The sequence below is a fragment of the Dermacentor variabilis genome, chromosome 1 (assembly GCF_050947875.1).
Source record: "Dermacentor variabilis isolate Ectoservices chromosome 1, ASM5094787v1, whole genome shotgun sequence".
NCBI lineage: Eukaryota > Metazoa > Arthropoda > Arachnida > Ixodida > Ixodidae > Dermacentor > Dermacentor variabilis.
Window position 1 is genome coordinate 276,948,044 of NC_134568.1, and position 14,613 is coordinate 276,962,656.

The 14,613-nt window shown below is 48.7% G+C and overlaps 1 protein-coding gene across 3 annotated transcripts in view; it reads right to left on the bottom strand.

The window, feature by feature from the left end:
- The window catches only part of LOC142565189 (uncharacterized), a 72,812-nt gene that overhangs the window by 37,462 nt on the left and 20,737 nt on the right, over positions 1–14,613 (bottom strand). For all 3 annotated transcript variants that reach the window (XM_075676243.1, XM_075676242.1, XM_075676241.1), the window contains exons 6-9: positions 8,227–9,245; positions 6,635–6,797; positions 4,194–4,391; positions 997–1,120 (exon numbers count right to left, since the gene is read on the bottom strand). In XM_075676243.1, coding sequence (XP_075532358.1) covers positions 997–1,120; positions 4,194–4,391; positions 6,635–6,797; positions 8,227–9,245 — 1,504 coding nt within the window. The remainder of the gene's footprint in view (positions 1–996; positions 1,121–4,193; positions 4,392–6,634; positions 6,798–8,226; positions 9,246–14,613) is intronic.

A 14,613-nucleotide genomic window follows, 5' to 3' on the forward strand; every position in this document is an offset into this window, starting at 1 on the left:
CAACATTCCAACTAATGTTTTAAGCCCCAGACACAGTGCATGAAAAACGCACGCGGCGCGCCGGCGTTGAAACTGAACAGTGCGGCCACACCTACTGGCGGCGCGCCGCTGCTCAGTTGAGTAAGGAAACAGCGGACTCTTTTTTTCAACTTCCAGAAGAACTTCTTTGCTCACATTAAAAAGAGGAAAGTTCAGCGTGAAGTGACGAGCTATTTCAACACTGTCGAATAAAATCCGTTGGCTGTGGTTTGTGTGGCATCGAGGGATGCTGATCCGCATAACGTGTTTTGCGGAGCAGTATCACTAGACGCCACACGAACCTTTGCTATTTTGTCATCAAGTACGCTTATTTTCATACATTTAGGAGCTTGCTCTGGATAATACGATTTTCGGATGGTACATTTTATTTTCCGGTTTGCGTGAAAATTGTTTCGACGAGATTTCACTGTATTTTTTGGCTTGCTTTACACACATGAAAAATAATTTTTTTGTTCTATGTTTAGGGCGCTGCTCTTAAAACAGTCTTAGGGTATAAACCAACACGTAGACAGCGATGTAAGCAGTGGTAACGCAAATAAGTAGCTGTGTCGGCGAGGAATGTTGTGCGATCGCCATAAAAGGGCGCTCTTCGCAATTTGATGCCTTGAGAGTTGATGGCAAAAAAAAAAAAAAGCAGGAGCCTGAGCAGATAGCTCTTCATACGACTAATGAGGATGAATGCGTATACGAGCTTCATTCCGTCGGCATAACATTGCTTGCGGTAGCTCGACACATTGCTCAAAAGCACTGCCAAGCAGCATAAACAAAATATGAAGTAGCAGCCTGAGCAGATAGCTCTTCTTACGACTAATGAGGACGAATGCGTATACGAGCTTCATTCCGTCGGCATAACATTGCTTGCGGTAGCTTGACACATTGCTCAAAAGCACTGCCAAGCAGCATAAACAAAATATGAAGTAGCAGAAAAGATGAAAAAGGAAAAGCTTGTTCACATACTTTTCCTCGGCGACCCGTACAGACTGGAACTGACGACACCGAGGGGAATGCTTGGCAACACTCCAGGGGGCGCTAGGTCTGAGAGCAGCAAGGTTCCTTTAGGTGAAACTAGAATATTTGAGGGCTGCAAAAATTGCGAGAGTAAGTGTCAAACTTACATCGAAAACATGTCAAGAATGCTGAATTTCACGAGAAGTTCAACTATGAAGAACAAAAAAAAGCATGGCTTCGTAAAATTAAATAAGCATTTTTTCGAATATATTTCAATGCTTTTGAATGGATAGTACCAAATTCTTACACAGGGTTCTGCTGCAAGTATATAACAAAAATGCCATGCTAAATTTTTTTTTCTACATTGTTAAAAAATTAAATTATGGACTTTTAGGTGCCAAAACCACCATGTAACGCCGTATAGTAGGAGACACCGGAATAATTTTAACCTCCTGGGGCTCTTTAACGTGCGCCTAGTTCTAAGTACATGAGCGTGTTTTCAAAATTCAGCCGCCGCGGCCTGCATTCATCCTGCGACCTCGAGCTCAGCAGCGGTATGCCATAACCACCGGGCTACTACGGTGGGTAGCTTTACAAGGTCCTACCATTCTTGAAATGCGCGTGCTTCTTTAAGTGATGGCCAAGCTGCTTCTTGATTTATCTCGCTCCAAATTGCGGGAGGCACAGTAACCAAATAAAGTGTTTCCCATATGCGACTATAAATAAAAACAAGCAGCTGAAGTCCTTGAGAGACGAGGACAAGGAAAGGGATGCACACGTAGCCCTCCCTTCCCCTTGTCTTCTTCGGCTTAGCGCTTCAGTTGCGTATTACGTCATCGGTCCAGCATTTCTTTAAACGCTACTGGGCATCGCTTGATGGAACAGTTCATGTTCAGAACTTTATCATACATCATTAAGAGCATCCGCTAGTGTAAACAACGATGACGTCTTTACTAGCTGACGCAAGAACTGAGGCCGGAACCAGAGGAGAGGCCAATTACTGTTGAATACCAGGGTATACCATCAAGCCTCCTAGCTATTATTGTCTTTCCAAAAATAAAAATAATAAAATACATTCTCGTGATTTCATGCTATTTCCCGCAATGATGGCGTGCAGGAGTAAAAAAGGAGGCTTAGTTAGCTCCAACGTTACATAATCCTCGCTATGGTGTTACGAAAATATGGCAGCATTCATTTATATGGTAACCTGCTACGGCGCCTTCGGAATGCAGCGCCACCACGAATTCGTCACGATCGTAACAAATAGTTCGACAGTAACTTACCGAATGAAAAGAGTGTTTAAACCCTTCGTTCTTATCGGGAACGGTCATACTATCGTCGATCGATTTTACTAACGCCCGTTTCTCGTCTGGATACGCAGTCATTCAATACATTCGTGCATGTGGCCATTCGACATGTTCAGTGGAGCCCCCAAAGAAAAAAAAATTAAATTATGGGGTTTTGCCTGCCAAAACCACTTTCTGATTATGAGGCACGCCGTAGTGGAGGTCTCCGGAAATTTCTACCACCTGAGGTTCTTTAACGTGCACCTAAATCTAAGTACACGGGTGTTTTTGCATTTCGCCCCCATCGAAATGCGGCCGCCGTGGCCAGGATTCGATCCCGCGACCTTGTGCTTAGCAGCCCAACACCATAGCCACTGAGCAACCACGGCGGGTAAGAAAAAAAATAATTCTGAGAAGCCTGCGCGACACTTAGCAGCTATACATTACAGACAGCGAACCACTATTATGCCGCTGGTTGCAGTGATGAAACCTCTGCGAATAAGCATTCAAGTGTCCGTCCTGAGTGGTGGTGATGATGACGGGCTCGTTCACACTGAGATGGCGTCGAGGCTACAATGCGGTGAGGGAAAGCGCCGCACTTCTCGTATCACCTAAGGGACTTCAACCTGACCTACCGGATCTAAGAGAGGTACGTGCGAAATGAAAGGCCGTTTAGGGATTTTTGCAGGCCATTTTCATCTCGAGTGGTGGCTTGGGTTTTGGAGGCATGGCGACGGCGGGTAATTGTGGTTGCCGGGTAAGTAGATAGCACATACAAGTGTCTGCACCAGTTGGTCACTTTGACGGTAAAGCCAGACAGCTACGCTGTCCGCCTGAGTCAATTTCCTCTCCCACCCCTGTAGCAACGCACGCAACCCTTAAACTGAGTCATCGCGGAAAGTCAAATCTAACCATCACCGGCATTCTTCTGCGCATGTCAACTAGGACAAGACGGCTAGTTTGTGGTTACTCTCCACAGAGACAATCCGGTGGTATTAAGTGCTGCGATATAAGCCTCGCTAAAAGCTAACGACGTATAAAGAAAACGGTTCTCTGAATAAAAAGGTGCGCACCTGTTGTAGGCAATCCTGCAGGAGTTCGGAAAGTATATGACGAGCAGCTCGTTGTTTCGGGAACAATCGTAACAATGTAACGCGGAGAAAAGTCCGTAATGCGCGGGACAAGGAGAATGGCAGCTGACCAAGAGAGTTTTCTGTTACGGACATTCAGCGCGGCGGACAAGGTTGGCGCGAGACGCGGCGTTAAGAGCCGTTAGCTGCGGACTAGCGTATGCGCTGTCACGGTTGGCGTCTGACACCACGTGGCGACAGGTCATTCACCCTACCCCCTGAGCCGGAGCCCACAGGCGACCTCATCCCCTTCCCCTCCTCTCATGGTCGTGGCATCGTGTGTGCTTACCTCATACCCTGCACCTACTCTTTGCCGGACCCCACGGCGCCGGAGAGGTCATTCACCCGACCTTCTCCCCGGATTCGTCGAAAAGAGGATCGACTTCTCCTTCCCGTGCTCGGTATTGCAGGAGGAGGGGCCCCCTCTCCGTGCCTGTCACGTGTCATCGGCGGAAGCAAGATCCCGCCCACACTTGTAGAGAGCCTATTTAAGGGGCTCCGAAATGTACTTTGAGAGACTTCATACTTGAGACTTTATACTTCATGCTTTTCTTATTTTCTTTCAACTACCTTTGAATAAACAGTGCAAGTTTCGCACTAGCAAATCGTCTCGCCCCTGCTTGGTCGCCATGATCTACCGGATGCCTGCAGCCCGCCGACAACGCCATGCTACCCAATAAGTAATGTCGGTCGAGCTTCGATAGGCAGGCGCCGCTACTTCTCGGCAGCAGTACGGTACGCTACCCTGGAGTGCGCAACAGCGCATAAGCGCAGCACTCGCGACGCTCACCTTGAGACGACCGTGCACGATGGGCTCCTTTCTAGTATGGAGGAAGGCGAGGGCATCCAGCAGTTGCCCCATGGCTGTCCTGCCCCACTTCACCAGGGGGAACTTGTGCTCGCGAAGCATTGCCATGTACTGTTCCAAGTTTCTGTCCTGCGGGTGCCACAGCACGTAGACAAGCGCTGAAGAGCTCTTCCATGTTACCTGAAAAGAGCCGGCCACGGGTCAAGTTTGAAAGCGGTGCAATAGACGCTTGCGCGCGCAATCCGAACACGAGCAACATAAACATCATCAACAGAAAAAAAGAAAGCCTTGGAAAGAAATCGTAATAGGGGAGTTAGGTTTTATTTCCTTAAACCCCTATGTTAGGGCTATTACGTAAGCGACAGAGTTGCGCGTTTGTTTTATGTAGTAGAAATTCTGTTAGCCTTTGCCGGAACATCGATGGCCAACAGATAGATGCAACTCAGTTCGGTTTCAATAATAATGATCTATCCAACAGCAGGGGGAAAATGCTTGTTATGGGGCGCATAAGATTGACCTAGTATGTGCCCATTTGTATTTCCGCGTCGAGGGCAAACCCATTTTCGGGGAACTTTTTTTGGAAGCGCATACCTGCGTTGCAACGAGACTAAAGCCTAGTGTTCTATAGAGCGTAAACGCTCCCGCGCGCATAGGCGTCTGTGCGTGTGTGTGCACCAGTGCGGCGCCTTTTCTTCTTCCGACTCAAGCAACGTCTGACTCGCGTCAACATCAAGACGGCCGCGCCAGGCCGCGAGCACGGACATGTGACCGTTCCCGTTCTACAGTGCCCATTGCCAGCGACACTGAGCCTTCGCCAATTCGCTATTGGTTGCGAGCTGCTTGTCGAACTGATCACACTGTATCTAGCAATGTAATTAAGCATGTTGTTCGTTACATCGCCTCGTCTCTGCCTCGGCCTTCTGCGCTGATCGACCTGATCAAGATCAAGGCCGCTGCGATTCCAGAGCCCCTCTGCAACAGCGGGCACCATGCGTTTAAAGCGAATAGCTTTCCTTGGCGCTCTCGCACATTTCCGTGGTGATCGGTGGTGGTCGGCCTTCCATCGTAGATAAAATGGCGCCGGTGCAGAGGGCGCGTGTTCTCGCGCAACCGAGTTTCGGGGCAGCGTTGACTCCTATTACAGTTCTTTGAGGCGCACTTGTTGCCGCAATAGAGCTTTGGGGCGTCTGAAGGTTTAGTTGCTGTGGTGGAGTGTTCAGGAAGGACAGCCCTCCTCTTCTAACACTGTCCCATGCTACTGTGGAGGGTTCTGGCGGCGGAAAAGGAGCATGGCAGTCGCCTTCCACACCGGCGCTCGCACCCCTGGGGACATGACACATATGACGAGGCAGCTTACATGTACAGCTCCCTATACTACCGCTTCATATCGTTTGGTTAATGGCGCTGTCTTTACGCAATTGCACAATCAAACAACAAAAGCTACCTAAATATCATCACTGCAATCACTATACGCCTCCAAGCTAACCATTCCTTTAAACATTGAATAGCTTCCTAGACGCGTTTAGCTATTCGCTCACATTGACAATCATCGTCTATAGTTTCTGCGCAATTCTTTCCTAATTTATTTTTGATATCATAATGTGACACGTATATTTGCCGCTTGAGCTGGTAACCAATAGTACTGAAGGACATAAGAAATATCTGAAAGAAATCCGGCAGGATGCATCTCACGATGACTGTCGATGTTAATGAGATTAGCGTTCAAGCAATGTAGCGACACACCATATTTCCATCGCCGAAACACGTCATGCATTGGCCGTGCGTTGCAGCTGGGCTTCTCCCTCGGGATTCCCTCTGGACACGCTACGCTACTAGCGGTGCGCGCGCGATGTACCTCTGACTTAGTAGTCCCCGTCCTTTTGCGCGGCCTGCGAGATTGCAGTAAGGTGTAAAACTAGGCGAGTTGGTTGATGTTCACTATAACTTACAAAACATTGTTCCTGGCAGGAGCGCCATCATTATAACGGCAGCGCAAATGGGACGGCGACACACAGAAGAGAAGCACACAGGAAAATCACTGAAAGCTACGAAATTGCACTGGTGGCCCGCCAGTGCGTGCTAGCGTTGAGAATTATTCCCTTGCTACCCGCGGACATTCATGGCGCAGAGCTAAAGCGTCCGGCTTCTGTGCTAGAGGAACCGTGTGACGCGGGTCCGAATCCGCGCAGTTCCGAATAAATTTTAAATCATTTCTTTTTTGCATTGAAGAACGGCGTAAAGATGCAAGAACAGACAGACAGATTGGATGAAGTAGGCTACGGATGCTAATCGTAATTAGAAGTGGTTTGCAATTCAAGGTCTAACTGAATGTCTGTGCCTTTCTGGCAACAGAAAAATCATATGCCGCAGAAGGTGCGCCTGAAGAATAACATAATAGGAAGAGTGCACCTGCCTGTACGTACGTGGGATTCATTGATATTTCCATGGTACAGATCGAGTCTTCTGAAGTTGCGGACGCGGCCGAGGGCGCTCACGTAGTCCTCTGAGCGAAACTTTATCTTCTTCAGGAGCACCTCTCTTCCGTTCTTGGCGATGCCTAGATGTACGGATGTACGTTCATTGGTTCTGTGGGAAGAAGCAGTGAACAGTAATCACCATGGCTAGCCGGCCGACCAACCAGATAACTGCCGGAGCAACAGGCTAATACATTATTCACGATTAACTTTGTGACCACCCCTTGGGTTGAATGCACGTCAATCACACATGCAAAGAGAGCTCTCATGACATTCTGCGTCTGCTCGACTCGCCGGCAGCGCTCAAGCAACCATGCATATTTGTAAGAGAAAATGAGAGTGACCGCATGTATTACTGCCTGGAAGCCTGCTCAGATATTGTAATAACGGTAATAGAGAGCTTAGAGCGCTATAACCTGGAATTTTTGTTTTGTATACGACCTATCGTATAGTGTCAAAAGCCTTCAGCTGCACTATTAATTTTTTGGCAACAAGAATGTTTGTCTAGAGCGAAATGCAATTGTCTAATGCTTTAAGGTGTTATGACCTAATAAAAATGTAACTTTGAAAAGGTAGCCATAAACCATGTTAAAAACTGCTTTCCCGCACTACAGCTCTCAAATCACCATAACAGACAGTTTTAGAATAGCGTTTGTCGCCTTACGTACGTTAAACGTAAGCATCTTTGCGGGACGTTATGGTGCGCATCCTTTCAAGTCTTTTAGTTTACCGTACGAAAACGCAAACGTATGGATGGATGGATGGATGGATGGATGGATATTATGAGCGTCCCCTTTGGAACGGGGCGGTGGGTTGCGCCACCAAGCTCTTGCTATTATACTGCCTGATATCCTACCTAGGTTAAACAAGAAAAAAAAAACACTATGAACTCTCACAACTAAATTTTCTGATCCCTTATATATTGCGAACTTTCTTTTGTACGTCTCCGTTTTTTGTCGTTTCCCTACTTTTCTTCCACCAATCCTCCAATCGCCTCTTACTTAAAGACGTAAAGAAGACGTCTGGGCGCCGTCTGGTGCCTCGTGCCAAACGATACATTAGACGATACATTAGCGACCATCGTGCTGAAAGCGGACGCGTCGGGTTAGGCCTACAGGCGCCAGAATCGTAGAACAATCTCAGAAAATGGACGCGCTATAGGGTCATAATTAACCTTTCAGGTGAGTATATAGAGAAAGCGAAAGCTAATTTTAATAGTTACTGGCGAGCAACGCGAGTGAGAGCGTCGCCATCACGAGCATTCACGCTGAAGCGGGAGCCGTGCCGCCATGTTCGACAATGCTATTTTTTAGCGTTCGTAAACATTACGAACGTTAAACTCGCAAAATAACGTACGTTATTATAGCGCACGTAAACCACAGAAACCCAATAACTTTAGGAGCATGCGCAGTGAGTACAATTCTATTTCTTTACGTACGTAATGCGCGTGCGTTTGGTTGCAAACACTATTCTAAAACTGATAAGTCGTCGGGGCCGTTGGCTCTTGTGTAAGGGCTCGCAGTTAAACGACGGCGTCTCACCTTGCCCCCGCGAGGAAGTTGTTTTTCTCCTCGCTGTAGAAGAACCCGTTGACGGCGACCAGCGAGCTGAGCGGTGAGTTGGCCACCTCAGAGAAAGCTTTCCTCCACCGCTGGCTCTCTGACAGCCAGATGGAGCCCAGGTTTGCCTGATCGTCGTACGCAATTTCCCTCGTGGCGACGAAAGCGAAGCTGCCAGACCACGCTCCGTCCGCTTTCAAGCACTCCTGGTTCTCGGTCTCTTCGCCCGACTTCGGTTCTTTGCTGTCCTTCTTGGTGTACAAATCCACAGCGTCGCTGTCGACAGTGAAAAGGGGTTGCATCTCGATGCGCGGGTCTAAGCTGGCGTTGGCTTTGTAAACTGGTTTTTGCAATAGTGAATTAATGGCTCTCAGCATTGTTTCAACGAGAGTCATAGCGGCCAATGCGATGTCCGGACAGTCATTTGAGGGCGTCATTTGTCGGGACCGCATTATTTCGCAAAAAAGGTGCTCTTGTAAATTGTGCAACCTCTGGCAGGCCAGCTTACGTTTTGTCTGACCGGGTGCAAAAACAGGGCGCTTCGGCTCGTCCAGCTCGGGGAGCGTTTCGCGGTTTTCTCCCGCAATCAGCGTGGCGCGCACCTCCTCCTTGGGAGTCGCATCATCGTTACTGGGTGGTTTTTCACAGCGTAATGCGGAATTTGTTTCCGCCTCCATCGGCACTGGCCGAATCTCAGCAGCTTGCGAGGCACGACACAGTTCGCAGGTTTCCTCAGCGACGGACTTGCCAAAGCTGTTGGGCTCGAGATACGCAAGCTTGTGCTTGGCTGCTGCCTTTGCTTTGGGGCTGTTCAGCGCGGGGTCACTTTGCACGCGGCGGAGGGATGGGCTTTCACCGCCAGGAACCGTTACGCAGGGTTGAGACGAACAGCTGTCTTCGAATGACATTGGTGCGCCGCATAAAGAGCCATGCTCACGCTTTTTTCGAGGGCTTCGCATCCCATCGCCAGTGAACTTGAATCTAGGCTGCAACGCTTCATCCTAGAAAGAAACAAAATAGCGGACGACTAAACAGCTACGAACTCTGTCCTCTAAAGCCGGATTCACATGACGGTCTGGATTACGGGAAAGAGCATAACGTTGTTGAGTTGCAGCAATTACGCCGCTAGCAGCTCGTCTGCAGCGTCCTTGTGTTCGGTGGAGTTCGACGGCACTAAGCAACGTCATACTCGTCCGTGGAGTTAACCCTAACTTCCAAAATTGTTCTGAAATCTACAAATTAAAGTAGCTCAACGATGATGTACTTTAGTTCTCACTAAAATCCTGCAGAAAATAAAATAAAATAAAAAATGACGAAATCAATATTATGTTTGTGGCTCCGGAGACTGAACAGGTTAGATTGATTGTGTGAGTGTCTGTAGGCATGAGGAGTAGTGAAGTAATCTCACTGGAAGAAATCCTAAGACCAGCACCACTTTTGAAATATGCGGCCTTAAAATGTCCTAGGAAATACATCGGCGTTTCCAGTGAACCGTTTACCAAGAGCGTGCCTCTAACAGTTCAGGACGTTCTTAACTGAAACGCCGAGGCATACTTAGAAGATTTTGGTAAAGGATATCTCGAAAGGGGGTGCAAGTCTTAGAATTCATGCTAAGCAGACACGAGTTTTCTATACTCTTCAGCTTCAATTTCGCAATAACAACATGTACACTAAAGTTAATTTTCAATAAATTAATTGGCACATTTCATCTAGCGAAATTACTAACATTTTCATGCTGGTAATGTCCGCCAAGCCATGTAGCCTATCTGCAAAAACATCAAGGACTTATATATGAACGAACGAAGAAAAACCTACATAGACATCCACCAAGAAAATAGAAAAGCTGAGGATCAAGTGGAAGCGTAACGTTTGTCGTTACAATGAAACAAAGCACTTTGGGGACACAATAAATAGGAGGTGGTGCGAGATAAGTTTGAAAAGGATCACTTGTGCCACCGGAAGCGTTTGCAAACGCCGCTCTCTATTTAAAGTCAGAGATCCTATACGTGCTTGCAAGTTAACCAGCTAACGAGAGATTCGTTTCAATCTCAAATTTTATATAGCTATTCCTCGTTGGTTTGCGTGGAGTCACGCATTCGCTGCTGCCGCGACCGTCCACTCGAATAGACAAATAATAAATTACTCTTTGGAAAAGAACCACGACAAAATACGGCACCAGTGTTGAATGCGTTGAAGATTTTTTCTGAAGATTGATGGTGCTCGGAAGCTGCGCGGACCTCACGGTAAATTGTACGGCCGTCGGCAAAGAAACTTATCTTGATGAATGTCACATGGCAAGTCGTTGGTGACAATTAAAATAATAACGAGCCTTAAACATTCCCCTGCAGGCCCTCGGAGTCCACGTGACTTAATGTAGACAAATGGTCACCCACGACAGTGATTTTCTTGAGGAATGCTTGCAAGGTTTTTACAGCGAAGCTGTCTACGGCTCGGATCTGGCGGATCGCGTCCGCGCGTATAGACGAATAACTTTAAGCATGAACTGCTTTTAGCTTCCGTTGTCGGCAAGCTTTAAATGACGTTGAGCCAAAAGCCAGTGCCGTTATCCTGGCACTCAAAAGAAAACATCCGGACAAGTTGCGAGAACAAAACGAGAACAACGGGGGCAATCAGTCAAGACTGCATTACATATGCTAGTTTCTTTCCAAACAAGTTACAAAAATATTGATTCCGAATTCTTCCAAATGTTCGTTCAGAATATCGCTCACGCTGTAACTTCTGGTACGCTGAAGTTTCATTTGTCATTTCCAATAGCGAGGTTCAAAAGGCAGATACAAAGCACTATACACTTGATTGCCATCTTTTGGCGCTGAGACAGAGTTGCCTGTGCTCTTTTCAACGACAGCTGCCCGTGAGGTCAGCAGCGCGCCCAGTGCGCCGGCAGCGCCGGTAACGTCCTAGCCGATAGCGTCCGACGCACCGCGAATAGCCGTTTGACCGAAACGATGCTTGCAATGGGGTTCTTGTCTGTGACAGGAAAACTATTGCGTCCATATGGACCAGTGCACAGTAGGGCGTGGTGTGGTGTGATGTGGTGGCTAGTATCAAGATTGTGGCTCGCATCATCTCCAACCAATCTGCTTTGCCGGTGGCTATTTCATGCTTACATCTACTCTCAATTACGGGAGAGCAAGCACTTTCTTTTTATACGTGGGCTGATTCCGAAGACAGTGCAATACGCAATAGCGCGCCGACCCGCGGCGGAGGTGAAGCCGGCATTAAGCACTCCTCGTACGTAGCCCGATCCCGAAGATGGTGCAATACCGGGCCGACCCGCGGCTGAGATGAAGCAGGCGTTAAGCACTCCCCATACGTAGCCCGATCTTGAAGATGGGGCAATACCGGGCTGACCGGCGGCGTAGGTGAAGCAGGCGTTAAGCACTCCCCATACGTGCGCCGATCCCGAAGATAGGGCAATACTGGGCCGACCCACGGCGCAGATGAAGCAGGCGTTAAGCACTCCCCATACGCAGCCCGATCCCGAAGATAGTGCAATACCGGGCCGACCCGCGGCTGAGATGAAGCAGGAGTTAAGCACTCCCCATACGTAGCCCGATCCCGAAGACAGTGCAATACCGGGCCGACCCGCAGCGGAGGTGAAGCAGGAGAGATGGAGACTTGTTTGGAAAGAGGAAAAATTGGGATGAAGTGCAGCGCAGTAACTGTCTCTCCGGGGAGGACACCAACCGCGCTGCACAAGGGGGAATGGGAGTTAAAAAGGTTGGTGGCAGGCGTTAAGCACTCTCGATACGTGCGCCGATCCAAAAGATGGTGCAATACCGGGCCAATCCGCGGCGGAGATGCAGTTCGCCATTAAGGGGCCCACATACACAGCTTCGCTGGTCATCCTTCCCAAAGTGGAAGGGCACTGAGATTTTTTTTATTCCACGACGTTGTTAAGAAATTTAAGTGTAGAGATGATAAGTCAGCTATTAGGTGTCAATGGGCAACATCAACGCATTGAGGAAATAATAGGATCAGTTGGAATGCCGCCGTCCACATTCTGAAGTAATTTGTGGGTGAATTGATTTATCCCGTTCGCGTAAGAACCTTTCCTAAACCCGTGCTCATTTGCTGCTCATCCTTGCAAATGACTCTTAGCGTATCTAAATATAAGTTATATTTAACTGAAAACAAACCAATTCTTTATTTACGTATACTCTCTCAAAATTGCTCCTGTAATAGAGGAATGCTCTATATCGAGGCATTTATTTGTCACTGCATATATTGTGGACTTATTATATCGAATAAAATATTGGCCTGGGAATTGCGCATTCCATCGGGCTGTCTGCAACGAAACTTTGAGATCCACCCGCTACACGGGAGCTTGCGTGCTTAACATTTGTCCGTTTTAAACTCGAATTTGCAGCTTGTATACGCAGTCACTTACCCTGGCCAATCCACTCCTAGACCCCGAACTTATTCAAAACCGTTCGGCACACTCTAAAAATGTTTACACTCTTAAGGGTGTTTTCTTGTCGCACTGGTAACACCCGTAAGGGTAATTCACACGGGCGAATGGCAGTGGTCGCACGACCAAGTTGGTCGCAAAGCGACCAGTCACAAATATTCGCAAATAGTCGCTTTTCTCAAAAATACGACTATTATGGGCCAGTCGCTCGCTGCTCGTTATTTCAGTCGCGCGACCATGATCGCAAAAGCTGCTAAACCAATTAGCGGCACGCCGAAGGTTATGTCAGCATGTGTTCTCATCCGGCATCCTCCTGCGTCGCACCAAATACAAAGTCCGCGCCACCATGGCCGACTGCACGAATGTAATTGGTGTCTTGCCTCGTGATGCTCGGGCACAGCAGTTCCAGCAACGTGCCGAATGTACGCGGTAGGATTCGCAGGAAGTTAAACAGCAGCAAACGAAAGCACAAAAATTATGCGCCGATACCGACACCCCAACGCGAACTAGAAACTACAACTCACTCTCGACATTACTCCTCGTCATGTGCCCGGAGTTCGGGCAGGAGGCGATTTGCGTGGCCAGACACTTATCGCGAACGGCGGCATGGGCGCACCCACTAGCGTCGCTTTTCCATCGGAGGCTTCCGCGTTGCCACAGCTGACACCACGCACGGCACATCAGCACAATGACGACCGTCTTCCTCTTCGCTCTAATCAAAATCCATGGCTGCTGCCTGAACGCGGAACCAGCGAAGCGCGCGGAACCAGCGAAGCGCGCGGGAACTGCGTAGATCCCTAGCGTTCTCGCTGAGAACGATAATATTCGGGATTGCGACTTGCAGGTCGCACTCGCCCGGGCTTGCCGGCGTGAGCATTGGTCGCCTTCAGCCGCTTTTTGCTCGTCGGTCGCAAATGGTGACGCGACCTCCTCAAATCACCGGTGTGATTAAGCCTTTACGGTTAGGGCCTTACAAAAATTTATAGAGGCCGACAACGAAGCTCTAACTAGACCTGCGATGACAAAAGAGGTAGTTGAAAACTATGTAATCATTCTGACAGCCTTGGGCGCACAGAAATATCCGATAAGAGAATTTCACAGAGAGAGGTATGAAACTCTGCTGTCGGATATTTCTGTGCGCCCAAGGCTGTCAGAATGATTTCATTGTTCTCGACTACGTCTCCTGTCATCGCACGTCTAGTTAGAGCTCCGTTGTTGTCGTCTATAGACCGTTTTATCAGCGAGGAGGAGAGTAGACTCGAACCAGCACGCCGCGCCGCTCTTCTCGCACTGGTATGTGCTGATTCCTTCTTCTCCCAGCGGCATCTTGGAAAGGTAGCGGTTCAAATGCGAATTAGTGCGATCCTAACGTGCTTTGTAAGAGACTTCTGCGATGTCAGATGACAGACTCAAGGTCGACGGGCTACCACTCTGCTGTATTGGGCTGCAAAAATAACTTTCGGAAGCAAGCGTGAAGGGCATCTTCAGCCGCGGCGACTTCATGGACACCTACGCTGCGATAGCAGAGAAGCGTCCGCTTTGCATTGCCAGCATGAACAGAAAGGACTTGATGCCATCGCGTGCATTGTTGGAAGGTTTTGTTCCTAGTGAGCGCTCGGCCGGCGACCAACTCGGAACTCGGTACCCATAGGCGCCGACTACGGGGGGGGGGGGGGGGGGAGGGTTGGAGGGCGGGGCTCCGAGGCCCGAGCCCCCTCCGGAGTTTTCCGGGGGGGGAGTGCGCCCCCCCAAGCCTACCACCCCACCTAACGCGTCATTTCCAGAGTTTTGTCACCCACATCATTTGAGGTTTTTGACTTGTCTCGACCTTCTCACTTAAAATTTTACTGTGGCTAGTAGCTTACTGCATCATTGTTGGTGCGGACGTGCGCGAATTTCAATTCATACTTTATTTCTGCAAATCCTCGCAATAGGAG